The sequence below is a fragment of the Pelodiscus sinensis genome, chromosome 32 (genome assembly GCF_052426305.1).
Source record: "Pelodiscus sinensis isolate ZL-2025 chromosome 32, ASM5242630v1, whole genome shotgun sequence".
Taxonomy (NCBI): Eukaryota; Metazoa; Chordata; order Testudines; family Trionychidae; genus Pelodiscus; species Pelodiscus sinensis.
The window spans coordinates 5,278,983-5,306,923 of NC_143083.1; the positions used below are offsets into that span (position 1 = coordinate 5,278,983).

General features: G+C 52.3%; 1 protein-coding gene across 1 annotated transcript in view; it reads left to right on the plus strand.

Annotated features, from left to right (window-relative positions):
- Nucleotides 1-22,941, plus strand: part of ACER1 (alkaline ceramidase 1) — a 34,404-nt gene extending 11,463 nt beyond the window's left edge. The window contains exons 2-6 of the mRNA XM_006125535.5: nucleotides 7,869-7,983; nucleotides 9,746-9,884; nucleotides 13,445-13,582; nucleotides 15,978-16,115; nucleotides 18,134-22,941. Coding sequence (XP_006125597.2) covers nucleotides 7,869-7,983; nucleotides 9,746-9,884; nucleotides 13,445-13,582; nucleotides 15,978-16,115; nucleotides 18,134-18,302 — 699 coding nt within the window. The 3' untranslated portion in view covers nucleotides 18,303-22,941. The remainder of the gene's footprint in view (nucleotides 1-7,868; nucleotides 7,984-9,745; nucleotides 9,885-13,444; nucleotides 13,583-15,977; nucleotides 16,116-18,133) is intronic.
- The last annotated feature ends 5,000 nt before the right edge of the window (nucleotides 22,942-27,941 follow it).

The window sequence follows — 27,941 nt, forward strand, 5'->3', positions numbered from 1 at the left end:
ACTAGCTACTCCGTGCCGCGTGTAGCCGCGCGGCACGGGGTTCGAACTAGCCGGGATTTAAAAATGGCCCCGGCTTATGCAAATGAAGCCCGGGATTTGAATTTCCCGGGCTTCATTTGCATAAGCCGGGCGCCGCCATTTTTAAATCCTGGCTAGTTCGAACCCCGTGCCGCATGTAGCCGCGCGGCACGGGGTTCGAACTAGCCGGGATTTAAAAATGGCGGCGCCCGGCTTATGCAAATGAAGCCCGGGAAATTCAAATCCCGGGCTTCATTTGCAAGTGCGGTATGCCTACATTACCCTCCTAGTTCGAATTAGGAGGGTAGTGTAGACATACCCTTAGAAGTCTGTCACCAATCAGTCACTTTTGTATTCGCCTGTATTTAGGGCCTGATCCTACTCCCACTGAAGGCCACGAAGGTTTTTCAATTGATTTCAATGGAAGCCAGGCTGGGCCCAAAGACTGTGTGACTTAGAGTAAGGAATTTGGACCAGATCTTTAAAGAGATTCAGGCAACTACATCTGCAAATAGGCACCTAACTCCTTTAGCTGGTTGTCAGCAATTCCCCTCTGGTGTGCATATTGGCCAAACCAGACAGACTGCACCAAAGGATAAATGGACAGAAATCAGACATCAGGAAAGGTAACACACATAAACCTGTAGGCAGGAGCGGCCTAAGGCCGGCTGCAGCAGCTGGCGCCTAAAGGCGGAACGCGCGATCGGCGCCCCCGCCTGCACGGCCGTCAATGGTGTGATGTCATCATCGGGTGCCCCGCGCACCCCGTGACATCATCATAGGGCGCCCCGGTGAAGGCTGCGCCCTAGGCGACTGCCAAGTCGGCCGATACTCATGGGCCGCCCCTGCCTGTAGGGGAACATTTTAACCTGCCTCGACATTCAGTGATGGGTTTGAAAGTAGCCATTTTTCTACAAAAGAATTTCAAACCCCTGTTACAAAGGGAGACAGCTGAACTGGAACTCACTTGCAAATTCAACGCTATCAACTTAGGAGCAAATAAGGATCTCAACTGGTTAACGCAGTACAAAGGCAATTTCCCTTTCTGGATATGCACATCTCCACATCAGCTGCTGGGAATGAGCCACATCCACCGTGCCTGGATTAGCTTCATTGACACAAGCAACTTCTTCCTTGTATAGACTCCTGCTTCTGTAACTTCCACTTCAATTCATCTGACAAAGTGGGTTTTACCCATGAAAGGTTATATCCTAATAAATCTGATACTTCTGGTATCCCAAAATAGCTATTTTGTGTCATTTAAGCAAGCCCGTTATTTCAAAATATAATGGGCTTGCTATTCCAATGTCCCTGTAAACCTCGTTCCACAAGGATTAAGGGACGTTTCGGAGTAGTGATTTATTTTGAAATTAACTCCAAGTAAGCTAGGTAATTTGCATAGCTCAAATTGTGTAGCTTATTTCGAGCTAAGGGTGCAGTGTAGACGCATCGTTAGTCTCAAAGGTGCCATAGGGCTCCTGATTCTTTTTGCAGATACAGACTAGCTCCGCTACTCCTGAGACTCACCACATTGTCAGTGCTTAGAGCAGGGGTGGGCAATAATTTTTTACCGGGGACCACTTCAGAAATTTTTGAAGTGGCCCCGGGCCGCTCCGGAAAGGGCGGGGCCTCCGGCAGAAGGGGAGGGACCAGGACACTTCCCTGCTTCCCCACCCACAGACTTGATTGGTCTGGTGATGGGGGAGCGAGTGAAATCTTCCCCCCGCTCCCCTCCAAGGATCCCCCTAGGTGCCCATGCCCCTGGCAGAGCGGGAGGATACTTTGCGCGCTCTCCCACCTCCAAGCCCTGATTGACCTCAGGGCAGAAGGGGGAGTGGCAGGGCCTCCGCAGGCCGGATCAACTTGCTTGGCGGGCTGGATCCAGCCTCCGGAGGCCCTTTTGCCCACCCCTGGATTACAGTCTGATTCTGCAAAGTATTTACGCCAGTTGTTCCATCAAATGGGTTTACCCTCATGAATCTCTAAGGGCTTGTCTAGACTACGCGGAAGATTCGAAAAAGGACATGCAATCTAAGGGCTGGCTATATTTTGCTCTCAGTTACCCGGCGGCTTCTCCATGCACCAGTGGCAGCAGCTGCACTAGAGTGCTGGACCATTGGTCGGAGCTTTGCTGGGGTTGCACAGTGCAGTATGTCACCACTAGCCAGCTTCCTCCAGCTGAGCTTCTGCCCACTAAGGCCAGAGAAAGGCCATAGAGAAGTCCAGCCAAGCAGGGGCCAGGAGGGACTACCAAAGGAGCTGCAGGACTAGCAGCAGCTCAGTTGAAGCCCAGACCTGGAAGGGAGAAGGTCGGGGGTGGCTGGCTGGCAGAACCAGGCACAGATCCCAGTGGAGAGCTGCTGAGCGACTGATGGACTTGAAGGTGAGGCGCTGAGCTCAAGCAAAGGACTTGTCTCCAGGAGGATAATCCCTGGAGGCACCGCTCTCGCTCAGAGTGAGGCAACAAACTGAGGGTACAGCGTGGACCTGAGACTCTACAGAGGGCACCGGGGTGGGCCTGTTAGCGGTGTGCCCCGGAAGGGGCTTGTGAATGCACAGAGTGTGACTTGGCCGGAATCACAAGGCTTTTAAAACTGAGGCCGTGCAGGAACCTGCACTCAGCCAGATGGGGTGCTCGCATGAGGTGAGTGCCGACCCCATTACAGCCCCACACGTGGGATTCTAATCTACCACTACAGTTATACTGCACTCTGGGTAGCTATTCTGTGGGGGGGTAGCATGGTCAGTGGGTAGAGCATTGGCTTGGGAATCAAGAAGCATGACCTTCTGTAAGTCACGTTGCCTTCCAACGTCCATCTGGCTTAAAAATCATCCACGTGTAGCTAAGCCGGAGAAAAGCGCCAGTCTGGACGCGATCCTCCGGAAAATAAGCTCTTTTCCGGAGGATCTCTTATTCCTACTTTGAATAGGAATCTCTTTGAAGTAGGAATAAGAGATCCTCCGGAAAAGGGCTTTTTTCTGGAGGATCGGGGCCAGTGTAGACGCTCTTTTCCGGCTTTTCTAAAAGCTGGAAAAAAGCAGCGGACATTTTTATTTAAATGCCGCGGGGGATATTTAAATCCCCCGCGGATTTCCCTATTACGACCTGTGAAATTAGCATGCCCCTTTCGGAAAAGGGGCCAGTGTAGACGAGCCCTATGAGTCTATGAGTAAGAGCTGCTCCTCACCACCCCACCAAAACCTGTTCCCCGTTATAAGATGTGGGTGAAATATTTTCAACAAATAATAAATGTGCAGAAAATTACATGAGGCAGGTGACAAATCTGGGTTGAATTTGGCAAATAGTTTCAGATGAAAAAAGCTGGAGGGAAATGTCAGAAAAATTTCATTTGGGATGAAGTGTGGGCACTTTGTTTCCAATCAATATTTTAAACCTTGTGGTTGACCCAAAGGATTTTTTCCCATTTCATCAAGGAAAACTGAAAAAAATCAGAGCTGGTTCCAAATGAACATGATCTCACTCCTGCTTCAGCCACCAAGCCAAAAACTCGATTGTTCACTCCATTCCACCCTTGTTAACCCCTGAGATGAAAGTAACGGGGCGTGCCCCGGTGCGCAGCTCTGGCAAGAACTGGCTGAGCTGCGGCAAAAGCTCCTGGCAGGGACCCGGCTTGCAGTAGGACAGTACCTGTAAGAAATTTCAATTACCTTTACCTGGTTAATCCCCAAAGGAAGAGCAGGGTTTCAGTAGTACCCAGCAGACTCCGTTTCCACTGGCTTTCAGTGAGAGCGCGGCACCTCCCTCCCTGTGCTGCATTTGAAAATCCCGCCTGGCTGGATTAACCCTCACTCTCGTGGGTGCGTAGCAGCACATGGATCTTTTACTGGCCCATAGGAGCTCATTGGTCATTTAGCTCTAAGAAGCTCACAGAATTATGAATGGGTGGGAAAGTTCCCAGGAAACGGTTTCCCTTCTAAAAGGTGGCCCCTGTCTGAGAAATGCCTGTGCCTGAAGGAAAATTCTTTGGGGCCTCTGGTAATGTCACCAGACAGGTTCGACAGAGCGCTTGCCAGGGAAACTGGCTCTGCTCTTGCAATGCAAGGAGGGTTCAGAATTACCTTGTGACACGATTCCGTGTCTGAAACGGGCCCAGGCTGATCCTGCTAAATAGGTGTGCCTGGCTGTGGGCCAACGGTGTCACTTGTATGTCTCTCCCTGCTCCGCTGGTGACGGTTGCAGCAGGAGATGGATTGCGAAGGAGCAGCTTGCAGATCCCACCTGCTGATCAACTGGCTTCAGTCTCACACTGCACAGGCTGGCTAGAATCCAGGGCAGAGATCAACCTGGTAGTTCTTGCTGCCTCTTCTGGAGTGTTCCTTAGAGGAGACCCCTGCTTTCCTAGTGCCAGTGATGAGCACTGATCTAAGCCATGAGCAATGCAGGCTGCTTCTCTGCAAAAGACTTCCCCACCTGCCCCTTACGCCTAAGCTGCAGCATGCCCTGTTGCCCCTGTCCTGGCCCGCCTCACACTCCCGCTTGGTGAGCCCAGTGGAGAGGAAGCCAGTGAGCTGTCTCTCTCCTACAGCTGAACGCTTGCTGCTGTCCTGGCCTGACTTGAGCAGTTTGGGGGAGGTCTGCTGCTACCTTTTCATCTGCAGAGGATCCAGTGCGGAGGGTGGTGGGCAGACACTGTGGTCGGCAACGTTACAGCACCTCTGCAGCTAGCTGCCAGCCCGGACTTGCCCTGGATGAGACTAGTCTGATGTCTCTTGAGCCTCCTTTGCACAGGTCCCAGCCTAGCATCCTCCTCTATTTTGTACCGTGCCGCTAATCTCTGCTCTTGTTGTGCTTCACATCCTGTATTCTTCGGGAAATGGTGGTGAGATCGTGTCATTAAGGATGTTGTTGCGGTGCACAAGGATGCAGAGAGCCTGCGTGGACCAAACATCGATGCTTCCTATCTGCTGAGTGTTTGATGGAGCAACCAGTGCTAATTCCTCCGGCTAACTCCTGTGATTTCCACTCTGCCACCCCTTCTGGGAGCACTTGCTCGCCGTCTGTCCTTTGTGATTCCTCTTGTGTTCTGGGAGTCTCTGTTCTCCAGCCTGTGTGTTATTGTTACACTCTTGGCATGTTTTCTCTGCCTTTCTTGAACAGTTTGCCACTGATCTCACCAGCGGAACTAGTATGTCTGCTTGCGTCTGTCACAAGCAGCCTGAAGATATGAATGATAAGTCTTCTCCAATTCTAGCTTTGGCTAATTGTGCATGATGGGAATAGTGCAGGTACTGGTGTGAAGTAACGGGGGTCTGTCTACACTACCCTCCTAATTCGAACTAGGAGGGTAATGTAGGCATACTGCACTTGCAAATGAAGCCCGGGATTTGAATTTCCCGGGCTTCATTTGCAAGTGCGGTATGCCTACATTACCCTCCTAGTTCGAATTAGGAGGGTAGTGTAGACATACCCAGGCAGATCTTCTTGGCCTGAAAATTCCTGTAAAAAGGCTTCTTTCATGAAGGACTTGATGCAATTCAGGATTAATCCACAGAAGTTAAGGAGAGAGTCAACATTCGCATCCCAAGCTTGCTAAGCTGTGCATCTGCATCTTGCTTCTAACCACTTCATAGTAGCCTCAGGCCATGTGACCTTGAGCTCAGGACCAACCTCTGGGTCTCTCAAGATAAGCAAACCCTGACCTAGCAGCTCCTGAGATGAATGAGAAGCCACTTGGCTATAAGGGCCCACATCCGTTGAGTCTGCAGGGTCTGGGCCCAAGTTAGTGCCTAGACAGGAGACAAAAGAAGGACCAAGTGAGGCAGTTTGTCATCTTGATTGTTCACCATCCATCTTTCTTTCCTCTGGCTCAGTGCTTGAGAGCTGCATCCCAAAGATGCTCCCTTTCCGATGAGATGTCACCAAGCTGCAGACGGTTGTGGTCTGTCGAGATTTCAGGGCACTCCTCCCAAGAGGCAGGCTGTCAGCCTGGTGTCCTTGCTGCATTCCACCTCCCTCGATTCGTCCTGCAATTGCAACTGGACACAGGATTCCTCTTGCCCAAACCCCTGTGGGACACTGCTGCACATTGCTAGCTGAAATGTCTCACCCCAAAACTGAACCAGACATGGGCTCTCTCCTTGTATTCCCCCTTCAAGCTTGGCACTGGTTACAGGCGTAGCAGGGCTGAGCTAGCTTGGCCCACGGGCCCAGGGAAGAGTCATCTTGTCATGTGACTTTTAAAAGTATGATCAATGGACATTTATTTCATGTGACCACTGCTGTACTGAATAGCGGCAACTGCGCTCTCGACCCTCCACCCTAGAGAGCTTCCCAGGTAACGGACCATTACTCTGGCCCCAGTCTAATCCCTGCCCCCTCTCGCTCCCTGCTGTTGCTCCCACTCCATCCACCTCCCTTGCAAATGCTAGTTCTTCCCCATCCTGGCATCCTACTGGCTTCTTTCTGCAAAGCTCCTCCTTCCCAACCAACACCACCCAGGGACAAAGGCAGAAGGGAAAGAAAGCGCCCGGCTAGTTCTCACTCACGAAGCACGTACTGCAAGCAAATTCTTACCCTCACGTGCTGTTCTTGTTCTAGGCACAATCTTCAGGTCACAGACAACCCGCTTTTATCTTGACCTGGGTCCCCGGTCCTCTTTCATGGGTCTCATGCCAGAGAGAACCAAGGCCTGACAGCTTCCTATTGCTTAGTCTCTACCTAGGGTGGGAATCTGTTGTTCCGCATTCCCCCTTCCACGGAAAAACACCTGGGTCAAAATAGAATCCCAGTCGCGGGTGGTAGGGTCATGTCTTACTAGTCCAATCACCTCTGGACTTGCAGGACAATCCAGGCTTTTTATAGGGATGTTAGGTATCCGCTAATTGACTAGTCGAGTAACCTTGTGAATTCTTATCAGTTACTCGATTATTCTATAGTCCCTGGGGGCGGGGCCGGTCCCACTCCCAAGAAGCCCCCTGCCACTCCACGCTGCTGCCTCTGTATCAGACACAGCAGCATAGGGTGCCAGGTGGGAGCTGGTCTGCGAGGGGAACCAGTTTAAAACCCAGCTCCCCTTGTGGACCTTTGCTGCTGCTTCTGATAAAGAGGCAGCAACACGGGGTGGCAGCAGCCCCTGTCCAAGGGTGGCCCTAGACTAGCTGCCAGCAATTGGCACCCTAGGTGAGCCATGCAATCAGAGCCCCACCTCCAAACCCTTCAGTGATATTGCGCCACCATTTGGCGCCCCATTTAACTTGGCTAGGTGACCGCCTAGTTTGCCTATATGGACGGGCTGCCCCTGCCCCTGTCTAGGGGGGGTCTGAGCTCCTGGACCAAGCACGAGCCAGAACTGAGCTGGGCTACTGGCCAGCCTGCTAAAAAAATTGACTGGCAAGCATGTATGTGGGGAAGGGAAGGGGGAATGCGTGTTGTCTGTAGGATCAACCTATAAGCTTTTGCTTATCAGTTAGTCGACTACACTGTTACATCCCTAGCTTTTTACAAGACTTTAAGTTGATCTCTCAGATGTTAAGGCTTGTGGGGGAGGGGCGCAGTAACGGCTCTCATTAGCACATTTAAAACTATACACAGTCTCACACTTCATATTTCTAACGTCACACACAAGAATGATGCATGCACCGAAATAAGACACCCAAGTCCAGCAGCCTGTGCCAGTACAATGGATAGGTCACATGAGGTATTTTGTTTAAAGCATCTTCGAGTTGTGCATATTTATATTCATAAGCCACATTTCATAGCATGGGGGGCACCGTCACAGGAGGGACCAGTTTTACATGGGGGATACTGAGGCATGGGAAGGTGCAGGGATTTGCCCCAGCTGACACAGGGCCCTTGAAGCTGAATGGGTGTGCTGCTTGTTGTTTTTCAGATCAGCAACGTGAGTTTCTTCCTCCTTTTCCCCATCTTACTGTACCTGAATCACCAATATGTTCAGCAGCGCCCTCTGTCTGCATACAGCCTCTCCATCATGGTCCTAGTCACAGGTATGTTTCAGTGTTACTAAAAGGCCTAACATAACCCCACTGCTTCCGGCTTTCAAAAGAACCAGCCTGTCAGTGACCAGGAGGGAGTCTTTGTTCTGTGCTACTCTGCCGAAGAGATGCCACAGAAAGGGCAGAGTCTGGGAGGGGCCAAAGGTAGCTCTCGGCTCCTTGGGCATGTCTACACTTTAAAGAACAATCCGCCGCAGCAAAGACTCTCAGATCCGGTGCCGATAGGCTCACCGGGTTTGAGCCTAGGTCCCTGCCCAAGCAGGACTGTCTACACTGCTGTGTTTAGCTCTGCAGCCCAAGCCCCACAAGCTCTGAGAATCGGCGCTGTGGGTTTTCCTCGCCGTGTAGACGTACCCCCAGATTTTGTTACCTGAAAATTTGAAAGGGCCCCAGGCATAATGGACTTAAATCTGCAGCCTAGAATCCTTGCAGTGTTGAGTCCTTCAGGCGTGTCAGAGTCTGTAAGGGGCAATGGATGCTGTAGGGCTCTATTTGCCAGCCCTAAGCTGCATTCGGGCCAAGGGATTTCACCCACAACTCCTTTGTCACGGAAGCAAGAGCCAGAGTGCAGCAGAACTTTTCCTGTGGGTTGCAAACATTCTCGGTAGTGCCCAGGGGACCTGCAGGACAATTGGACCCTGTGACTCCCAGGGCATGCTGGCACGACAGTTGGGAGGCGCACTCGGGCTAGCTTTCCTCGAGCTGGCACGCCAGATAGGAGCGCGGCCACCCCAGCACATGCCTAGGCCCGTGGATGGCCTGTGTTTGCTGGCCAGCCCGAGCTGTCCCTGTGCCACTGTGGCCATGCTCCTATATAGCGTGAGCCAGCTGGGAACTGCCCCTCCCTGCTACAGCTTAGACAAACCCACCGAGCCTGTGGGGAGAGTCTTGGGGTCCTAATTTTGGATCTAGCCATTGTTCTCCTGTTATGGAGGGACTGCTCATCTCCTCCACCCTGGGAGGACCGTCCTGCCTCACTGCCCGACGGGCTAGGACCCTGATGCAGGGAGGTGCATAAGGACATGGTTACCTTCAGGCACCCCACTGCATAGGGGGTGGGCTCCAAGCTAGACAAGTGCTTTCGGGCCTTCCTCAGTCAGGGCCTCCCTGGGGAAGAGTCCTTCAGCATGTGTCATGGCCACCCAGCCCCCAGCCATTCGCACGGCGCAGGAGGAATTCTCTCGGCAGACTCACAGCGGCTGGCAGGGTGCCAAAGGGGCTGTGGGTGTATCTGGAAACTGAAGAGGAGCGTGTGCCGTCTGGCATGGAAACCTCCCCACCTCCGGCCCACTGGACAAGCCTGATCCTAGGGAGGGGGCACATTTGAAGGCTGGACAGAAGCAGTGTAAAGGGGCCTGAGTAGAAATGGGAATTGGGCCCAGCTGAGTTCTGGCTCATGTCCAGGCTCAGGGATACACCAGACCCCCAACAGGGGACCCAGCATGACCAGGAGAGCTCTTATCACCTCCCAAGGCAATCCCACCCACTTCTCCCTCACTGCAAACGTGGGGCTGGACCGCAGTCTCCATTACAACCGGCCAACCCTGCAGTGTCCATTGGGGTCAGACGGGGAGCAGCTGAGCGCAGGACCAAAAGGCAGGGAGGAGAAGTACAACACAGGCCCCAAGGGGCTGGTGGCACAGAGCGGAACGGTGGGGTCCCCGAGACAGGAATTGCAGTGGGTTGCCTCTTGGACAGAGCACTGAGCTGGGAGGAGGCAGGTGACAAACAGCACCAGCCTCACTCGTTGCAGGTATTTTCTCTACGTACTATCACGTGACCCTGAGCTACGTGGGACAGCTGCTGGACGAGCTGTCCATCCTCTGGACCCTCGCCTTGACGTACACCTTCTGGTTCCCAAAATGTCACTTCCCGGGCTTCATCAAGGACAGGTACGACCTGGGTGGGGCGCAAGGCTGCAGATTCCCTTGGGGAGGGCTGGGCCACTGAGACTTGTCTGAGAGGAGATGCCCTACAGCAGGGCTGGGGCAATAACTTTTGCTGTGTGGGGCGCTCCAAGAATTTGGACAGTGGTTGAGGGCTGCGCTCTTCCATGATACCAGTGGGTGGTGCGGGGTCTGGGATGGAGACGGAGTGCAGAAGGACGCTTGGGCTAAGGGACAGGGGTGCAGGAGAGGGTGTGGGGTCGGGGAGGGGGTCTGGGTGCAGGGGAGGGTTCTGACCTGGAGGAGGGGTGCAGGAAGGAGTTCAGAGTCTGAGCAGGTTGTGACCTGGGACACGAGTGCAGGAAACTGGCCAGTGTGAGCTGAGAGATTGTGCTGAGGGTGGGGGCAGCACACAAGGCCTCTCCCTTCCCCATCCCCCTTTGAGCTTGCCTGTGTTCAGAGAGCTGCTCTGAGCAGCCTGTGGGGCAGGTCAGGCAGGGAGCCTGGCTGAGGCTCCCATGGGCCGAATCTGGTGGCTTGGTAGACCGGATCCAGCCAGCGGGTCACATTTTGCCCACCCCTACCCTAGAGGTTCCTATCCCTTGTACTGGGAACCAGAAACCTCCCAGTTCACAGGCAAAAGCTCAGTTAGTGGCCCCACCAGGGGATTCCCCCGCCGTCCAAGAACTCATCTTGCGGCAGCGGGCTCTCCCTGCAAAGCTAACCAGGAGGCTAAGCATGGAGAATTTCAAATACATTGATTTGGCAAGACCCCAAGGGGAATGAGTGGAGCAGACCTGGGTTTGCCAAGTGGGAGACCACAGATCCAGCCCTGTGCAATCCCCCAACGGCTAGCAGCTGCTCTGCTGAGGTTGCCTAAGGCTTCCCTTCATGCAGATTTTCCCAACCATTTTTAAGAGCTCTTGCACCAACATGTTCTGCTGGGGAGCCTGGGGTCCAGGGCGCCCCCGCTATAAGTCGCTCTGAGGTACACCCGTTCCACACTTAGGTTGCTGATGCTTGGAGGAACCGACGTGCTAAGTCCTCCCATTCCCCGCTCTTAAGTCCAATTTGTGCAAGTAGAAGTCAGCCGTGGGGGGAAAATTCCCCGCTTCAAGCTGCTTTGCTGTAAGCCCAAGTGCTTTGGAGCGTATCTTGGACTTAAAGCGAGGGCGACCTCGGTAAGAGGTGAGTGCCCCGCCCACTACGCCGCAGCCAGGGGATTTTCATGGAAGGAAAATGAGGACAATGGGGACGTGCCAATTGCTTGTGCCCTGTCCCATGTGGGGCTTCATTTCTGGGTATCTGCTTCCACGTTATGTAGGGAGATTCTGGGGAGCATGCTCAGTGCAGACGGACTGTTCAGACGTTTTGAGCAACAAATGAGAAGCTCGACAGCTGTGGTGCCCAACACGCAAGCTACTAGCCACATGTGGCTATTTGGCTAGTTGAGTGTGGCTAGTTGCCAATAGTGGCGACTGCTTCAGAACTGGTTGGACACTATGGCTCAACTGGGCACAAGTAAATAGTGATTTTCAGCAGCTTATAACTCAGCCAAATCTGGCTGGATTTTTGTGGGGACAGCAAAAGGCTGCCCCAGGACCATCCCTTCAGAACATAGCAATGCAAAAGCTCTGACAGTAAAACAGGGTTGGAAAAATATTTACAAGGGGCAGCAGCAAACAACCTCAATACACAGGTTGCTAATGCTTCCCCTGTAGCACTTCTTGCTCTGGCTCATTTCTGGATGGCTGTGATCTCCCTGACGCTGTCCCTGCAGTCCCATGCATGCCCAGATGGTTGCACTGTGGGATGCAGGGGCAGAGCTGCAGCTTGGTATACACAAGAGCAAAACCACACGAGACAGACAGGGACCCATCACAGGCTTTTTGCCTGAGCCTCAGGTTTTATGAGGCTTTCCTGGGGCTGCTCCCAAAGTCTCAGGGCCATCGGCTGGAGTCAGTGTGTACATAGGTGATCCTGCTGCAGCAAGTGAGAAAGGGTCTCTGAATAGAGCAACCACTTCCACCTTTCTAATAGCTGGTAGCCACCAGGTCTCTGAGGTCCCACCGCCTGCCCCACCTCTTTCCCCAGACCCTGCCCTTGCGTCAACTCGCCCCCAGTGCTTACTCTCTTCCTTCCTTCCTCCTGTCGCTCGCTGGATTGTCTCCCGGAGCCTGTCTGCAGGTCGGAGGCAGCCCTGGCTGAGCAGGGTCTGGCGTGGGCTCAATGACTCCATGGTCACTGGATTTCTGGTTCAAATGCCATGTGGAGGCAGGTCCCTGAAAATCAAGCACCTAAATGGCACCCAGACACAGAAGCCCCAAACTGGACTGACTGCCTGGGTGAAAATGCGACAGGCGCCAACCGTCCGTAGAGCAGAGAGGGAGGAAATCCAAGCCAGCCCCAGCAGAGCCCTGTGAATGTCCGTGTTCACTCCCAGGGGACAAGCATTTTGCTGACTGCAATTTATTCGGTTTTTGCCCAGGACTGGTGGGCTCCACTGTGCTGGGCATTTCCAAGTCAGACTTGTGCTATTGCTGCCCGGTGGTAATAAGCAAATGGCAAACAAGTGGCAATAAAACCCATCAATGCACCCGGGGGCCTTCGGGCAGCCTCACGGTGCTGGCTCCAGGGGCAGGGTCTAGGGAGAGTCACTCTGCCCCCTTCCACCACGTGCGGGCTGGGCTTGGTGGCACATGGAGTTTGCCAAGGGAGAGGTCATCAGGAGTTCACTGCGACTGGCAGGCGGGGGAGGGACTTGCAAGGGATTTGCATGAGAATGTGTCCTCTCGCTAGGGTGCACTTGTTGTTCTGCCAGGGCTGAGTGGGTCTGCAGCAGCAATCCGGGGCTGTCAGTAGCGATGGAGCTTCTGCCACTGGGCTCAGTCCTTCAGAGCCTTGACACACACAAAACTCCTCTGCCCCAGCCCTGCCTCTCAGGCCCTGCGTGCTGCAATGCCCACCCAGCAGGAGCCGGCGGTGCAGGCCACTTCTTCATACTATCACGGCACCTTTTGGGAAATGCCCTCTCCCTCAGTCACCGCATTCTGGGGAGACTCGGTTCTTGGCCTCCTCCTGGGCATGGCTCCATTGCTGTCTCAGGCCGGCAGCTGAGCCCTGCCCTCTGCCAGGCACAGCTCTGGGGCCTCTGCAGGTGGCTACAGCAGACTGTGGGCTCCAGGCCAGGGGACTGTGAGACGGTGAAAGGCAGGAGCCGGGCGCAGAGTTCGCCTCGGCTGCTGGGTGGGCTCTGTGGAGGCATGCAGAGAGCTGAGCCAGCAAGGGCGTTTGGGTCTTTGGGACACGTCTCAGGGGCCTGTTCAGACACAAACCTCATGGCCGGGCGTTTCTGAGAGCGAAAAGGCCTCGGGGGGCGGGGGGAGAGGAGGGGGGCACAGACCATGGGACTGTGCTAGGGGACCGGTCACTCCAGCAGGCTGGCATCGTCTGGGTACAGCCAGGAGTCGGCTGGCCATGCTATCCCAGCAGCCCGAAGGGAGGATTTCAGCTGCTCAACCTCCCAGTTACCAACCCCTATTTCTCCAACTCCCCTTTCTCATTAGGACTCAGTTTGTCTGGCTGGTTGGCATCGCCACTGTCGCTTGCACCCTGATGTCATTCATCAAACCGGCCTTCAACGCTTATCTCCTCAACAGCATCTCCCTCCACTTCCTGTACTTAACCTGCCAGGAGCTGAAAAAGTAAGGTGTGGGTGTCCTTTGCAGGGAAATTTGTTTGCAGTCTTACTGCATGTTCCTGGCTGCAGGGGAAAGCAGACCCACATGCACAAAGAAATACACAGCTACATGCACACAGGCAAAGCACATGCATACACACAAATATACACACACAAAAACACACAAGTGCACACACACCCACATGCTTAGCATACACACGCCAGCACACACATGCAAAAGTGCATGTGCATGTAAAACATCCTCACATGTGTGTGCATAAACAGGCCCTACACCACAGCCCCAATATTGCCACACAAGACACCATGCAAGTACACAGACACTTTGTATACACGCACGTCGGTCCCTTCAGATTTCTCTTGCTTATTTTCTTTGGGCCTCACTCTGATTTCTAGTATTGAATAGCACACCTGTGGACAATGGTGAAATTAAACCGAAAATCAAACCTGGGACCTCACCTACATTCTGTGAGGACCCCAAATCATGGTTGAAATTACTAGAAGTGAAGGTGTCCAGGGTTATACCATGTCTGTGCAAAGAGCTTTGCAAACCTGAAGTTTAGACAATCAAATATGTAAAAACCTGCAATGCAACAATGTTCTAGTTTAGAGCCAAGTCAGCAGAATTAGCAACAACTCATTTATCAAATGATTTAAAATGAAGCAAATGCCTTGACTCAGTTTACAGTATTTAGAAACTGGTACTCGTTTATTTACCATGCGAGTGATTTGGGAAGTCAGCCAAGCATCAAGTTACCATATGACAGTGGGCACTGACTAGTACCCAGTGATGATAAAGTTGCAAAAGACATTCCATTAAACCCCCTCATTTCACATGAAAACAACAAGGGGTCTAGTGGCACCATAAAAACTATTATTATGGCATAAGCTTTCGTGAGTTGCAGCTCACTTCATCAGATGTATGAAGTTTAAGAAACAGATACTAGGGATACAGAGATGGGAAAGTTACATCAGAGCTAATTCAATCCAGGTGCATGTGGATAAGGTGGTGAGGATACCTAAAGTGGAAAATTACTTATTGTAATGAGCGAGCCATTCCCTGTCCCTATTCAGACCCATTCTTTTCACATATTCTGCACTGACCACAGATTTCACATTTCAGAGTCTGCCACATGGGGAATACTTTATAAAAACTTGCACTAAAAATCCTATCAGCCATTTAAGTGCAAAATTTTTTTTAAAAAAAAGCACTTTCCTCGTCCCACAATGCAAATCACAAAATGAAAAGCAACTAGATATTGAAATCGACTTTAAATCCCTGTAACAGGAAACAGTAAATGATTGAAACCCACCCATAGGGGATATTCACAGGGGCTGGAGTGGCCCCCACTTGCCCACCCATTTAATCGGTTAACCAGTTAAACTTGACCTATTTAACAGGATTTTACACCTCTAGTGTGGACAGCGCTATGCTGGCAGGAGACACTCTCCCACAGACAGAGCTATCACGCATGTAGGAGGTGGTTTATGTCGCCAGAGAGCTCTCTCCCATCAGTACAGGGCAGCTACACAGGGATCTCACAGCAGCATGCCTGAGCCACCTTTGATCTAGTTCTAGACAGACCAAAGGTAGCCTGAATATGCCTGTCCATGCTTCAGCTGCACCTTCTGACTGCAGTGCAGAAGTTTGCTCTGCCACTCCCCATGTTGTGCTTGTTCTGGGGATGGAGACTAGTATTTTCCACAGAGCCAAACGGAGCTAGGAGCCAGAATCAGTCTAACTGGAGAGAGGTGCCTAACTCCCTTGAGCTCTTTTTAAATGCCACCTGAAGGTCTTTCATTTCCTGCACATTTGATCATCACCAAACACAGCAGTAGTGCTTAATGTGTAATGAAAAAGGGGCTGGTGCCCAAGCAATTACATGCAGGGTCTCAAACTTTTTTTTTTACTTTAATCACTGATACGGGCAAGCCCAAAGGTTGTGACCTGCCAAGCCTAGAGTGCTTGGATTGGAACAGCAGGAGAAAGTGGCTTGTCCATTTCCAAGGGGAAGCAGACAAGCAATGGGTCTAAACTGCAGCAAGGGAGGTTTAGGTTGGACATTAGGAAAAACTTTCCGCCTGTCAAGGTGGTTAAACACTAGAATGAATTGTCTAAGAAGGTTGTGGACTCTCCATCTCCGGATATATTTAAGGGCAGGTTAGATAGCTATCTAGCAGGGATGGTCTAGGTACTGGGTCCTGACATGAGGGCAGGGGACTGGACTCGACCTCTCGAGGTCCGTTCCAGTGCTAGTGTTCTATGATTCTAAGTCCTGCTCTGATATATTAGGGCTGGCAAATTAAATCTAACTCTTGCTTTTTAAAATGCATCTTACACCAAAAGGGCAATGTTCTCTGAATCTCAAGAAAGCCGTCTCTCCCCCACTCCTGCCTCCCAGGTGCAGTAACCCTCGTGCCCACCGCACAGCTGCGTTCATGGTCATGTGGTGGGTACTAGCCATAAGCTGCTGGATAAGCGACAAGTGGTTCTGCGGATTTTGGCAGAGGCTTAACTTCTGTTACCTTCACAGCTTCTGGTAAGAGTGGCTGCTTTGACTCAGTGGAGAAATCGCTATGGGAGTTAGTTGTTCCACCAGGGGGGAAACCGTCATAGTGGTTTCAGAATGGAATAGCCAGAGACAGCCTGTGGGAACAGGAAATCAGAAAGCTCTGGAATGGGGAGAGGGGAGATGAAAAACTCTGTGGTAGCATATCTGCTAGGGTTGACAAATATTCCCTTACTTCATATTCATCTTCATTTTTTAATTCTGTTTGGCTGGGATTTCCAAAGGAACCTAAGGGCATCAGGTCTCTACATCCCACTGGACTTGTGTCCCTAACTCCCTTAGGGTGTGTCTAGACTACATGCCTCCTTCGACGGAGGCATGTAGATTAGCCAGATCGGAAGAGGGAAATGAAGCCGCGATTAAAATAATCGCGGCTTCATTTAAATTTAAATGGCTGCCCCGATCTGCCGATCAGCTGTTTGTCGGCAGATCGGGGGAGTCTGGACGCGATGCGCCAACAAAGAAGCCTTTCTTCATCGGCACAGGTAAACCTGGTTTCACGAGGCTTACCTGTGTCGATGAAGAAAGGCTTCTTTGTCGGGGCATCGCGTCCAGACTCCCCCGATCTGCCGACAAACAGCTGATCGGCAGATCGGGGCAGCCATTTAAATTTAAATGAAGCCGCGATTATTTTAATCGCGGCTTCATTTCCCTCTTCCGATCTGGCTAATCTACATGCCTCCGTCGAAGGAGGCATGTAGTCTAGACACACCCTTAGTCTGCTCTGAAAATCCCACTCTCAACCTTCACTTCTGGAATTGGTGGACATTTTTCTGAAGGAAAAATGCCAATTCAATGGAATTGACATGGTTCAATGAGGGAAAACTGAAAGAATTGGGTTTGTTTAGTCCGGAAAAGAGAAGACTGAGGCTGTCTAGACTACAAAGGTAAGTCGGAAAGAGATATGGAAATTGTGGTTCACAATTTGTGTATCTTTTTCTGCTTTTCCGAAATTTGGTGCATTTACACAGTGCCAGATTTTGGAAAAACCTGCTCTTTCAACACATCCCTTCTTCCTCATAGGATGAGGTTTATAGGGATGGCAAAAGAGCACGTCCAATTTTTTGAAATTTATTTTGGAAAAGCGGATGCGTTCGTTGGATGTGGCATTGCTTTTCCAGGATACCTCTGGTATCCCGGAAAAGCACTGCAGTTTAGACGTAGCCTGAGAGGGGACAGGATAGCAGTTTTCAAGTACCTAAAAGGGTGTTACAAGGAGGAGGGAGAATTTTTTTCCCTGGCCTCTGATAATGGAACAAGAAACAAAAGGCTTAAATTGTAGCAAGGGAGGTTTAGGTTGGACATTGGGAAAAACTTCCTGTCAGGATGGTTAAGCACTGGAATAAATGGCCTGGGGAGGTTGTGGAATCTCCATCACTGGAGGGCTGTGTCTAGACTGGCAAGTTTTTCCGCAAAATCATCTGCTTTTGTGGAAAAACTTGCCAGCTGTCTACACTGGCCACTTGAATTTCCGGAAAAGCACTGACGATCTCATGTGAAATCATCAGTGCTTTTCCAGAAATACTATGCTGCTCCCATTCGGGCAAAAGTCTTTTTCCGAAATACTTTAGTGCAAAAGGGCCAGTGTAGACAGCATAGTACTGTTTTCCGCAAAAAAGCCCCGATCATGAAAAAGGCGATCAGGACTTTTTTGCAGAAAACCGCGTCTAGATTGGCCACGGACGCTTTTCTGCAAAAAGTACTTTTGCGGAAAAGCATCCTGCCAATCTAGACGTGCTTTTCCGAAAATGCTTTTAACTGAAAACTTTTCCATTGAAAGCATTTTCGGAAAATCATGCCATGTTTAAGATCAGGGATGATCTAGAATTCTAGATGGTGCTTGGTCCTGCCGTAAGGGCAGGGGGCTGGACTTGATAATCTCTCGAGGTCCCTTCCAGTTCTAGTGTTCCGTGACTGCAGAGAGCAAGACAAACTGGCTTTGGTGCTGCTACCTGCTTTTCACCTCCCCCCGTTTGTTCTTTTGCCAGGCATGTACTGATATCCATCGCTCTCCTCTACTGCTGCCCCTTGTTCATCTACTTTGATTCTCGCTACGAGATACCTGCCTATGAACCAGAGCTGGAGTACTGGCCCAGCGACTCCTGGCCAGTTGCACTGCCCTATCTTGCTCTGCGGGACCCTTACAAGCAGTGCTAGGCTGAGGTACAGCGATGCATCCCTGGTGTGTACTGGGAGAGGGAGGAGGCCAGCACACAGCCATTTTCTGCTAAACTACCAAGATCTCTGTTGTACTGTTGCTTTGAATGGCAGTTAGGAAGCCACCCGCATGCCTGAGGTGCAGCGCCTGATGCTGGAGGGCGACCCAGAAGTCTGCCTAGTAAGAAGCAGCCAACATTTTCCTGAGTTCATGCTTTGCACCGATCCCAATGAAAAGAGGCTGACCCCGGCTTGAGAAATCACACTAATGAAACAGAAGCCAAAGGCAACTGACTAGGGGGCTGCTATGATTAAGATTATTTACTGATGTACTGGAAGATTTACCCAGCATTTTTCAGGTCCTTAACTCAATTAATTTTTGGGTTTTGGAAAATAAAATGCAAATGTCCAGGCTTTCCTTGACTCATTGCTCTGGGGCAGGACTGGAGAGGAGGGGGTCAGTGCGTAGGCTGACCAGGGAGAGAGGACAACCCCAGCCCTGTCTCATCACAGTAGTTTGGGGCCAGGTGAGAGGCACCTCTCCATAGCTGCTGTAGCTCTAGTGGGCACACAGGGAGAGGGGTGCATGTACCCCGGCTGGGGCATGTTAAGAACATAAGAACATAAGAACGGCCGTACTGGGTCAGACCAAAGGTCCATCTAGCCCAGTATCCTGTCTACCGACAGTGGCCAGCACCAGGTACCCCAGAGAGGGTTGACCGAAGACAATGATCAAGCGATTTGTCTCCTGCCATCCCTCTCCAGCCTCTGACAAACAGAGGCCAAGGACACCATTTTATCCCCTGGCTAATAGCCTTTTATGGACCTAACCTCCATGAATTTATCCAGCTTCTCTTTAAACTCTATTATAGTCCTAGCCTTCACCGCCTCCTCTGGCAAGGAGTGCCACAGGTTGACAACACGCTGTGTGAAGAAGAACTTTCTTTTATTAGTTTTAAACCTGCTACCCATTAATTTCATTTGGTGTCCTCTAGTTCTTCTATTATGGGAACTAATAAATAACTTTTCTTTATCAGCCCTCTCCACACCACTCATGATTTTATAGACCTCTATCATATCCCCCTTCAGTCTCCTCTTTTCTAAACTGAAAACGTTCATCTACCCCTGCGCTCCCCAGCCAGAGTGAGGGATGCAGCAAACTGGGCACTTCCCCCTCACTCCCTGATGAAGGGGAACAGCCAGCAATGTCCCCATATGACTGGGGGGAGAATTCAGCCCCCCTCCCTCACTAAGGGGGGGTAGGAGAGTTGGGGCCAGTGCAGTCCCAAAAGTGGGGGGAAGCACCCTGGCCACGTGCCTGGGGCCCGTGGAGACTGTTGGCACCCCTGTGCTCCAATTACACAAAGCTATTTTAAGACCCATTTATCTGCTCTTCATGGAGAGCGATTTTAAGCATGCCTTGCTGGTGGGCTGCCGGATGCTGCACTGGGCCCTTTGGGCTGCAGGAGTCAGGGCGGATTTAAAGCCACCTCCTGCAAAGGGAGCTGCATTGTGCCAAGCCGCAACGGCACCCCCCCCCCTTCTGTGTGTCTACAGAGCCAGGAGGGGGAAGGTCTTGCTCCTGATGGTTCACATCCCCAGGCCTTTCTATGAGGTGGGGCACGGATGCACTGGCTGCCAAGATCCACGGCCCCGTGGTCTCCTCACTGATGCCAAAGGCCGCGCCCAAGTGCAGTTAGGTAGGGACACGCTGGGGACTCAGTGGGGTTGTCTAGGCTGAGAAGAAGCCACTGATATCGGCCCCCGTCCTCTCTGTGGGATGGGAACTGTCCTTCTTCCCAGGGGCCTTGCTGTCTAGGGAGCCTGTGACCTCACACAAGCACTAGGAGAGGGTCTCTGCAGACTACTTAAGATGCAGCTCTAAGTGGGAAGCAGCTGCTGTTCCCCACGGTGTCTCTCATCCCAGAGGCAGATATGTGTGGGCCCACTGCCACTGGGAACTGTCAGCACTTTCCCCGCCTTTGGTCTCGGACCACAGCACGCAGCACCTCCGTGTGTCCCCCACTAGGTCATCGCAATGGGCTTTGAGAGGGGTTAGACAGAGCCCCTAGAACACCAGTGTCCTGGCGATGCTAGCACCAGGAGAGCTGAATCAGTGCGAGGGTAACCGTGCAAAAGTGCAACATGAGACCTTCCAGCTGAATCCTGCTGGTTCCCTCTACTACCCTCTCTGCAGCCACTAGATATCAGCTCTGCATGTGAAATTAGGTAAATATTTATGAGTGCAGAGAAAGACAAAGGTGCAAGAAATGAAATCGTGGGCCGAATTCCCTGCTGTCCTGTGGGAATGCTGCCACTCTGGGGTTTGTAATATTTTACACCCATTCTACATTCACTTCCCCCCTTGGCTGCACAAACTGCAGGAAAACAGTAAATCTGATGCCCTGTCTGTCTAGCTCGCTGATCTCTTTCTGTTCCAGTGTCTGCCCCACTCCGTTACCCTCCCTTTGTCTCCCACATTCCATCACTGTCCCTCGCACTCTCCCCATTGCACTTTTTCTCCTCATTTAATTCTCTTGCTCCCCACTGGCTCTGTCACCCTCCCCCTTCCACTGCATTCTTCTGTGGCCTATTAATAGCTTCTGGTCAATTTCACAGGCTGCCCGCTGGGCGCCCTCCCTGTGGATGGAGCTGTCCAGCCCCATCCGCTCAGCGCTCTAAGTTCAAAAGTGCAGCAGGCCTTGTAGTCCCCTCCCCCCTGCTAAAATGTTGTTGCCAGGTAACTTGGCACAGGAAGAATTGGTCCCGGATGCTTCCCCCAGCTCCCCAGGGGCTGCCTAGAAGGGCTGTAGAGATTCCAAAGGGCCTGGAGAGTCAGACACAATTCAGATGCCACACAGGGAAGCAGCCAAGTTTAGGTGGAAGGAAGCAACAATTCCCAGATTCAGTGAGTCACCGCAGAAGCATCCGACAGGAACAAGGGACATGCTCTGAGGGCATCTACGCTGAAAAAGAGGTGACTGCACTCAAGTGGGTCCCACAGGTCTCAGCCCCAGCTAGGGGCATGGCCAAGTGCCCAGACAAGCTGAGCGAAACACCAAGAGGCCTCCTGGCATTTGAAACCTTCCTGAGTTGCTGGAGGAAGCCAGAGATGATTGCCGAGGCTGTGCTCTGAGCGCCTGACCCTAGAAACCCGTAAGAAAACACCAGGCTGCTTTCAAGAGGTTGCAGGGTGTACCCCGCACCAGCATCCTCCTGCATCTGCCTTGGGCACAACAGTGAACGTGGGCGAAACACTGGAGCAGGAGAACATGAGGTGCACGGACCCAGGGGTGCAGGTCACACTGCCATGCTTACAAACACATTCTTAGAAAAGGGCTGGGACTGTCAAATGAACCGTTTGGGACACACTGGTAGTTCACCACATTGGAATAGATTTGTGTCTTGGACTGTACCTGGGGAGCAGCATGAATGGAGAGGGGACGTTGGGGTACCACATTCTCCATGGCTCAGCCAGAAGTCTTGCGGCACCTTAAAGACTAGCAGCTTTATTTGGGCATAAGCTTTTGTGGCCAACTCTGCCCACATATCTACTCGAACGACATGGTCAGAGGACCTAACATCAGCCATACCATCAGGGGCCCATTCGCCTGCATGTTTGGTAACGTGATCTATGGCATCTATTGCCAGTAATGCTCCTCTGCCATGTACGTCGGCCAGACCGTACAGTCTCTATGCAAAAGGACTGATGGACACAAATCAGACATCAGGAACAGTAACAGACAAAAACATGTACAGGTTGGACCTTGCTGGTGCAGCACCCTCAGGACCTGAATGGGAAATGAGGGGATCTCCCAGACCAGGGAAGGTCCCTCCTCTCATGGCCAGGGCTCCAGCCTGCCTCTGCTTCTACCTCAGCCACCCAGGGCACCATGGCCAGATCTGCACAGACAGGGCAGAGCTCCGCAACTGCCTGGCAGAGGGATGGGGCAGGAGCTCCGAGGCTAAGGCCTAGGCCAGAGCTCCTTGGCTGCCTCTGGGGCTGGAGTTCCCTGATCGCTGGAGCCAGAATGCGGGCAGAGTTCCACAGCTGGGGACGGAGCTCCCCAGCTGCTGCTGGGATCAGAGCTCCCTGGCTTGGGCCAGAGGTCGACAGCTGCAACCAGGCTAGCGCTCCCCAGTCACAAGGAGTAACGGTAGTTCGAATTAAGATCTTTAATTCGAACTACCTACTCCATGCCGTGTGTAGCCGCGGGCACTGAGTTCGGACTAAGGGGGATTTAAAAGTGGTGGCGCCCGGGAACATGCAAATGAAGCCCAAGATATTTAAATCCCGGGCTTCATTTGCAACTCCGCTTGCCCTCATTACCCTACCTAGCTCGAACTAACGAGCTAGTGCAGACGTACCCTAAGGGATTTAAAAGAGAACCGGCAGAGCTGCCATTCATTTGTGAACCCAACACTGTCAATCTGGGCTTGAATAAGGACTGAGAACGGCTGGCTCACTACAAAAGCAATTTTCATGGAATCCAAGGGCGGGCAGAGACCTCAGGAGGCATCGAGTCCAACCCCTTGCCCAAAGCAGGACCAACCCCAACTCAATCATCCCAGCCAGGGCTCTGTCAAGCTGGAACTAAAACGGAACCCATCCCAGTGCTTCCCCACCCTCCTAGGGAAATAGTTTTTGCCAATGATGAGAAAGTTTCATTAAGCTGTAACTCTGTCCTCCAGAAAAGATAAGAAGCCATGTGGAGGGTCACAGTGAGCCTCTGAGACATATCATAACTGCCTAGAAGCACAGGACCCTCGGGACACAGACAGAATTTTGCCAAAATAGCCATGAATATACAGACCAGAATCCCTCTAGTTCAGTGGTCTCCAACCTTTTTACACCCAAGATCACTTTTTAAATGACAGACCAAGCCAAGATCTACCGCCCCGCCCCTTCCTTGTAGCTCCGCCCCTACCTTGAAGCCCCACCCTCTCTATTCTCCTCCTCTCCATCACTTGCTATCCCCAATCCTTATACTGCTCCTTTTTAAAAAAGTTTTTTCCAACATTTGGAAGAGGTTTTTCAACATTTGGAAGTGGTGCTCAGCCAGGGTGCACCACGCTCCACGTGGGCTGGTGCAGAGAAGAAGCCGCCTGGCCAGCTGGCTGTGGCCTTCAGCCCGGAGGAGGCTGAACCATGCTCCAGCTGATCGGGCAGCTTCCCCTCTGCGCCTGCCCATGTGGAGCTTGGTGCACCCTGGCTGAGCGCCATGGGCAGCTGTCCAGGAAGCCGCTTCTCTTCGCTCTCACCTGGCTGCCCTGCGCTTAGCCCTGGAAGCTTGCTCCAGCACAGCCGGAGCTAGACGCAGCCTCCCTGGGCTGAGCGCAGGGCAGCCGGGCTGGAGGGAAGAGAAGTGGCTGCCTGGCCAGCTGGCCATGGTGCTCAGCCAGGGTGCACCAAGCTCCACGTGGGCAGGCGCAGAGGAGAAGCTGCCGATCAGCTGGAGCGCGGGGCAGCCTCTTTCAGCTGAAAGCCACAGTCAGCTGGCTGGGGTGTTTCAGCCCCCCCGACCTCTGAGCTCCCACCATTCCTCGCAGCTATTCACCTGTGTTGTTACTCGGTGAGTAGCTGCTCCTCAAATGAGGAAATAGAGAGGTCAAATGACTTGCCTAAGGTGACTCAGCACACTAGTGCCAGAGCCAGGAACCAAATCCAGATCTTCTAAACACAGGACTGTACTGCATAAGGAACAAAAGAGGAACAAAATGGCTCTCCCCTGAATACCAAGTCAAATGCAAGGTGTGTGCATCGAAAGCTCTGGCAGGGGACTGGTTCAAACTACTAGAGCAGCCCCTTTGGGATCACTATCTCCCACATCAGCCACGAGCCACAGAAACTACAGAACTGTCTGACACTCCTGAGAACAGGAAATAGAATTTTTCTCGGAGGCTGGGCCGCAGTGACAACTCTCACCCAGCAAAGCGCAGAATGACCACAAAGTCTGGCACCTTCAGCTCAGAGCACAAAACTCACCCCCTTAGTTTTCATGCTCGTCTTCAGAGAATCAAATCAAGTACTGAAAGCCCCCAACTCACGAACAGGTTGTGTTCCAAAAGTCAGTCTGTTAGCTGCTTGTTTGGAACTTGGAATGTCTTTTCCCATAGAAACAACGTTATAAATGGCGATTAGACTCAGGGCTGGCTCTAGGCACCAGCAAAGCAAGCACATTTCCAGGGGTGGCATTCCAGCCATACTTGTGTGTACTGTGCCACCCTCATTCTGCCCCCCCTCCGCGGTCACCTGCCACCAGCAGCCCCTTCCATGCACACCCCCCATGAGGAGGGGGTCCCAGTGCCCAGGCAGGTGCCCCATAGCCCCGCCCCTTGATGGGCAGTGCTGGCCGAGTCTCTTTCCCGTGGGGCCGGGACCTGCGTGTGCCCCACTGTGCACACTGATTGGCTGGCCGGTGCCACATCACAGACCTAACAGGGCCCTGCGGAGGTAATAGGAGGGGGAGGGGCGCAGGGCCCTGCGGGGGGTTGTGGTGTGCCGGTGTCCATTCAGATGGGATGGCCAGGGAGCCCCAGCCCCTCTCCACCTGGTTACCTTGCTTGGCCATGCAGGGAAGCAGCGTCTCCCCGGCACCCAAAGGGGAAACTGAGGCAGCAGGGAAGCAACTTGCCCCAGGCCAGCCGGCGGCAGGGCTGGGGACAGAATCCAGGCATCCGGGCTCCAGCCTGGCACTCTGGGTTATTCAGGACCGGTCCTGGTCTCAGGCCGAGTTCTTATCCGCATCCTAGGCCTGATCCTGCGGCCCGGGCCAAATACACCGAGCAGAACGTCCCCTCCCCCCGTGCCAGGGGGCCTAAGCCGCGGCTGGAGCCGCCCCTGCTCTGGGTCCGGGTCTGGGTCACTGCCAACAAAAAGAGGCTCATAGGGCAGCCAAAAATTTTTTTGCTTGGGGCAGCAAAAAACCTAGAGCAGGCCTTGGTTACACTGCCAAGCTAGCCCACGAAAGCCTAGGGAACCCTCAATGTGCTGAAATTCTGTAAATCTGCAATGAAACATGGTAGAAATAGCTTTTTATTTAATCTTGAATGCTGGTGCTTGAGGAAAGGCAGGCTTAATTAGAGGAGGATGAGGAGGTAGGTGGAGATTCTGAAGGGGATTTCTGGGCATCCCCTGGCTGCCACCCCTTCCCCCCCCCTCATTCTGTGGGCTCTTCCACTGTCCCCTGCAGCCAACCCCACCCCCCATGTCCTCCTTCTCTCCCGTGGGCTGCACCCAGCTCCTGCTCACCGGGAGGCGATGAGCAGGGGGGCTGGAGGACTCTGGAAGAGCAGGGGGTGGCTGTGCAGCTGGCGGCTCAACAGAAGTAGCAGTTTCCCTTTCAAAGGGCCACTTCTCTCCAGCCACTGGCTGCATGATCGCCCCAGGTTCTCTGGAATCCAGCCAGCACTTGTCTGACTCACCAACACCTCTTTCCTGCTCCCCTGAGGCTGCCAGTGAGCTTTTGTTTGTACCTGTGGATGTTTGCAGTGTGTGAAGTGTCTTAACAATACAACAATAATGCTCAATCATCAATTATCCAAACCTGTATCTCCATGGGGGTGACAATGGGCATAGGCATTAAGCAGACTGCTGGATTCTACAAATGTGTCAAAGCCAATCACACCAAAGCTTTGAAATACCAGAATTAAGGTTGCCCACATTGTGGTCTAAAGGCACAATGGTAGTTGGGGGTGTTTGGAGTGTGGGGAGAACCTCCAAGACTCAGCTTTGGCTGAGGATGTTGGGGAGTCCAACACTGTACCAGAGTTCAAACAAGAGCGAGATAGAATCATAGAACACTAGGACTGGAAGGGACCTCAAGAGGCATGGAATCCAGTCCCCTGCCCTGACGGCAGGACCAAGCACCAGCTAGATCATCCCTGACAGGTGTCTGTCTAACCTGCTCTTGAACTTCTCCAGTGATGGGGATTCCACAACCCCCCTGGGCAATTTATTCCAGTGTTTCACCACCCTGACAGGTAGGAAGTTTTTCCTAATGTCCAACCTAATCCTCCCTGGCTGCAGTTCAAGCCCATTGCTTCTTGTCCAACCCTCAGAGGCCAAGGAGAACATTTTTTCTCTTTCCTCCTTGTAACACCCTTTTAGATACTTGAAAGCTGTTGTGTCCCCTCTCGGTCTTCTCTTTTCCAAACAAAACAAACCCAATTCCTTCAGCCTTCCTGCATAGCTCATAAATCCATGGAGGTTAGGTCCACCAATGACTGTTAGCCAGGATGGGTAGGGTTGGTGTCTGTAGCCTCTCTTTGTCAGAAGCTGGGAACAGGCGGCAAAGGATGGATCACTTGATGATTCCCGGTTCTGTTCACTCCCTCGGGGCACGTGACCTTGGCCACAGTCGGAAAACAGGATTCTGGGCTAGATGGACCTTTGGTCTGACCCAGTCTGGCTGTTCTTATGTTTCTACTAAAAGACTTACCTAGCGATGCCCGGGTCTGGCCCAGGGCGGGGGCGGAGCTGTGCACCCTACCTGTGGCTTTTCCCTGTATTGGCCCACAGCATGAGGAGAGGGGCACACACCCTGGCTGCTGGCTTCTTCCTGGTGCCAGATGGGAGGAGTGCATCCCAGCCACTGGCTTCAGAAGTGGGGTGGGCCAGCCCAGGTAGAAGCTAGCCCGGGGGCAGGAGGGCTGTGCACCTCAGCCGCCGACTTTGCTCCAGGAGTAGGAGGAGGGGCATGCTGGCCTCCAGCTGGAGCTTCTCAGGCCAGGACCATAGGTGGGGGGGGGGGGGCACACGGAGGCCATCTGCCAGCATTTTCCAGTGCTGGCCCAGCGTGAGCTGCTGCCAGCCTGAGGCATCCCACGGGGCACTTGCTGCCCCCCATGGTCATTTCACAGGGTCCTACCAGGAACTGCAGGGTCCCTGATGCATTTTTCACAGCTGTGAATTCAGTAGGGCCCTAGTAATGGGGATCTATCTGGTGCACATGCATCTGCAAGGGCCAAAGAAGTTTTGTTAGATGAGCTTTTTGCATCCTCCCAGGAAGGATTGTCCAATGCCTAATGTCCAAAGTGATCGAGTTGGATTTCTCCATCCTTGGAATCTAGGATTCCCTCTTCCTCTTACACATGCACACTGAGGCTGTGTTTGCATGAGAGACTCTTCCAAAAGATATCCCTTTTGGTCCTAACATAAGTTTATCTGATGGGCCAATGAGAGCCATAGCAAAGAGGACCTAGTTGGCTACAAAATCACCCACCAGTTCTAAGCCCGTGGGTAGAATTTCTGTAAAATTCTGTACTATGGGCGAGACCCAAGTCAAGGATTTCAGAAGCTCTGTTTCTGAAAGAAAAACCTAAATAAGAATTAAGGAGATCTACCATGCTGAATATGCATAAATTAATATGCAAATTCAACTTTTCTTATCCATGGGGACTGGATCCACTGTAGATGGCAGCAAAATAACAACTCTCATCCAGAATACAGCCTCCAAAAGAAAGAAGCGAATTGGATTTGCACCACCCATAGCAAAACCCAGAAGTTGCTGGAAAGATAATAAAGAAACAGGTTCAGCCCATATTTGTCTTGGATGTAGAGAGATTCAGTTGACAGCTCATTAATTTGGGACAGCCCCATAAATTTAGAATGATAGAGAGATCTAATTAGTCTACTTG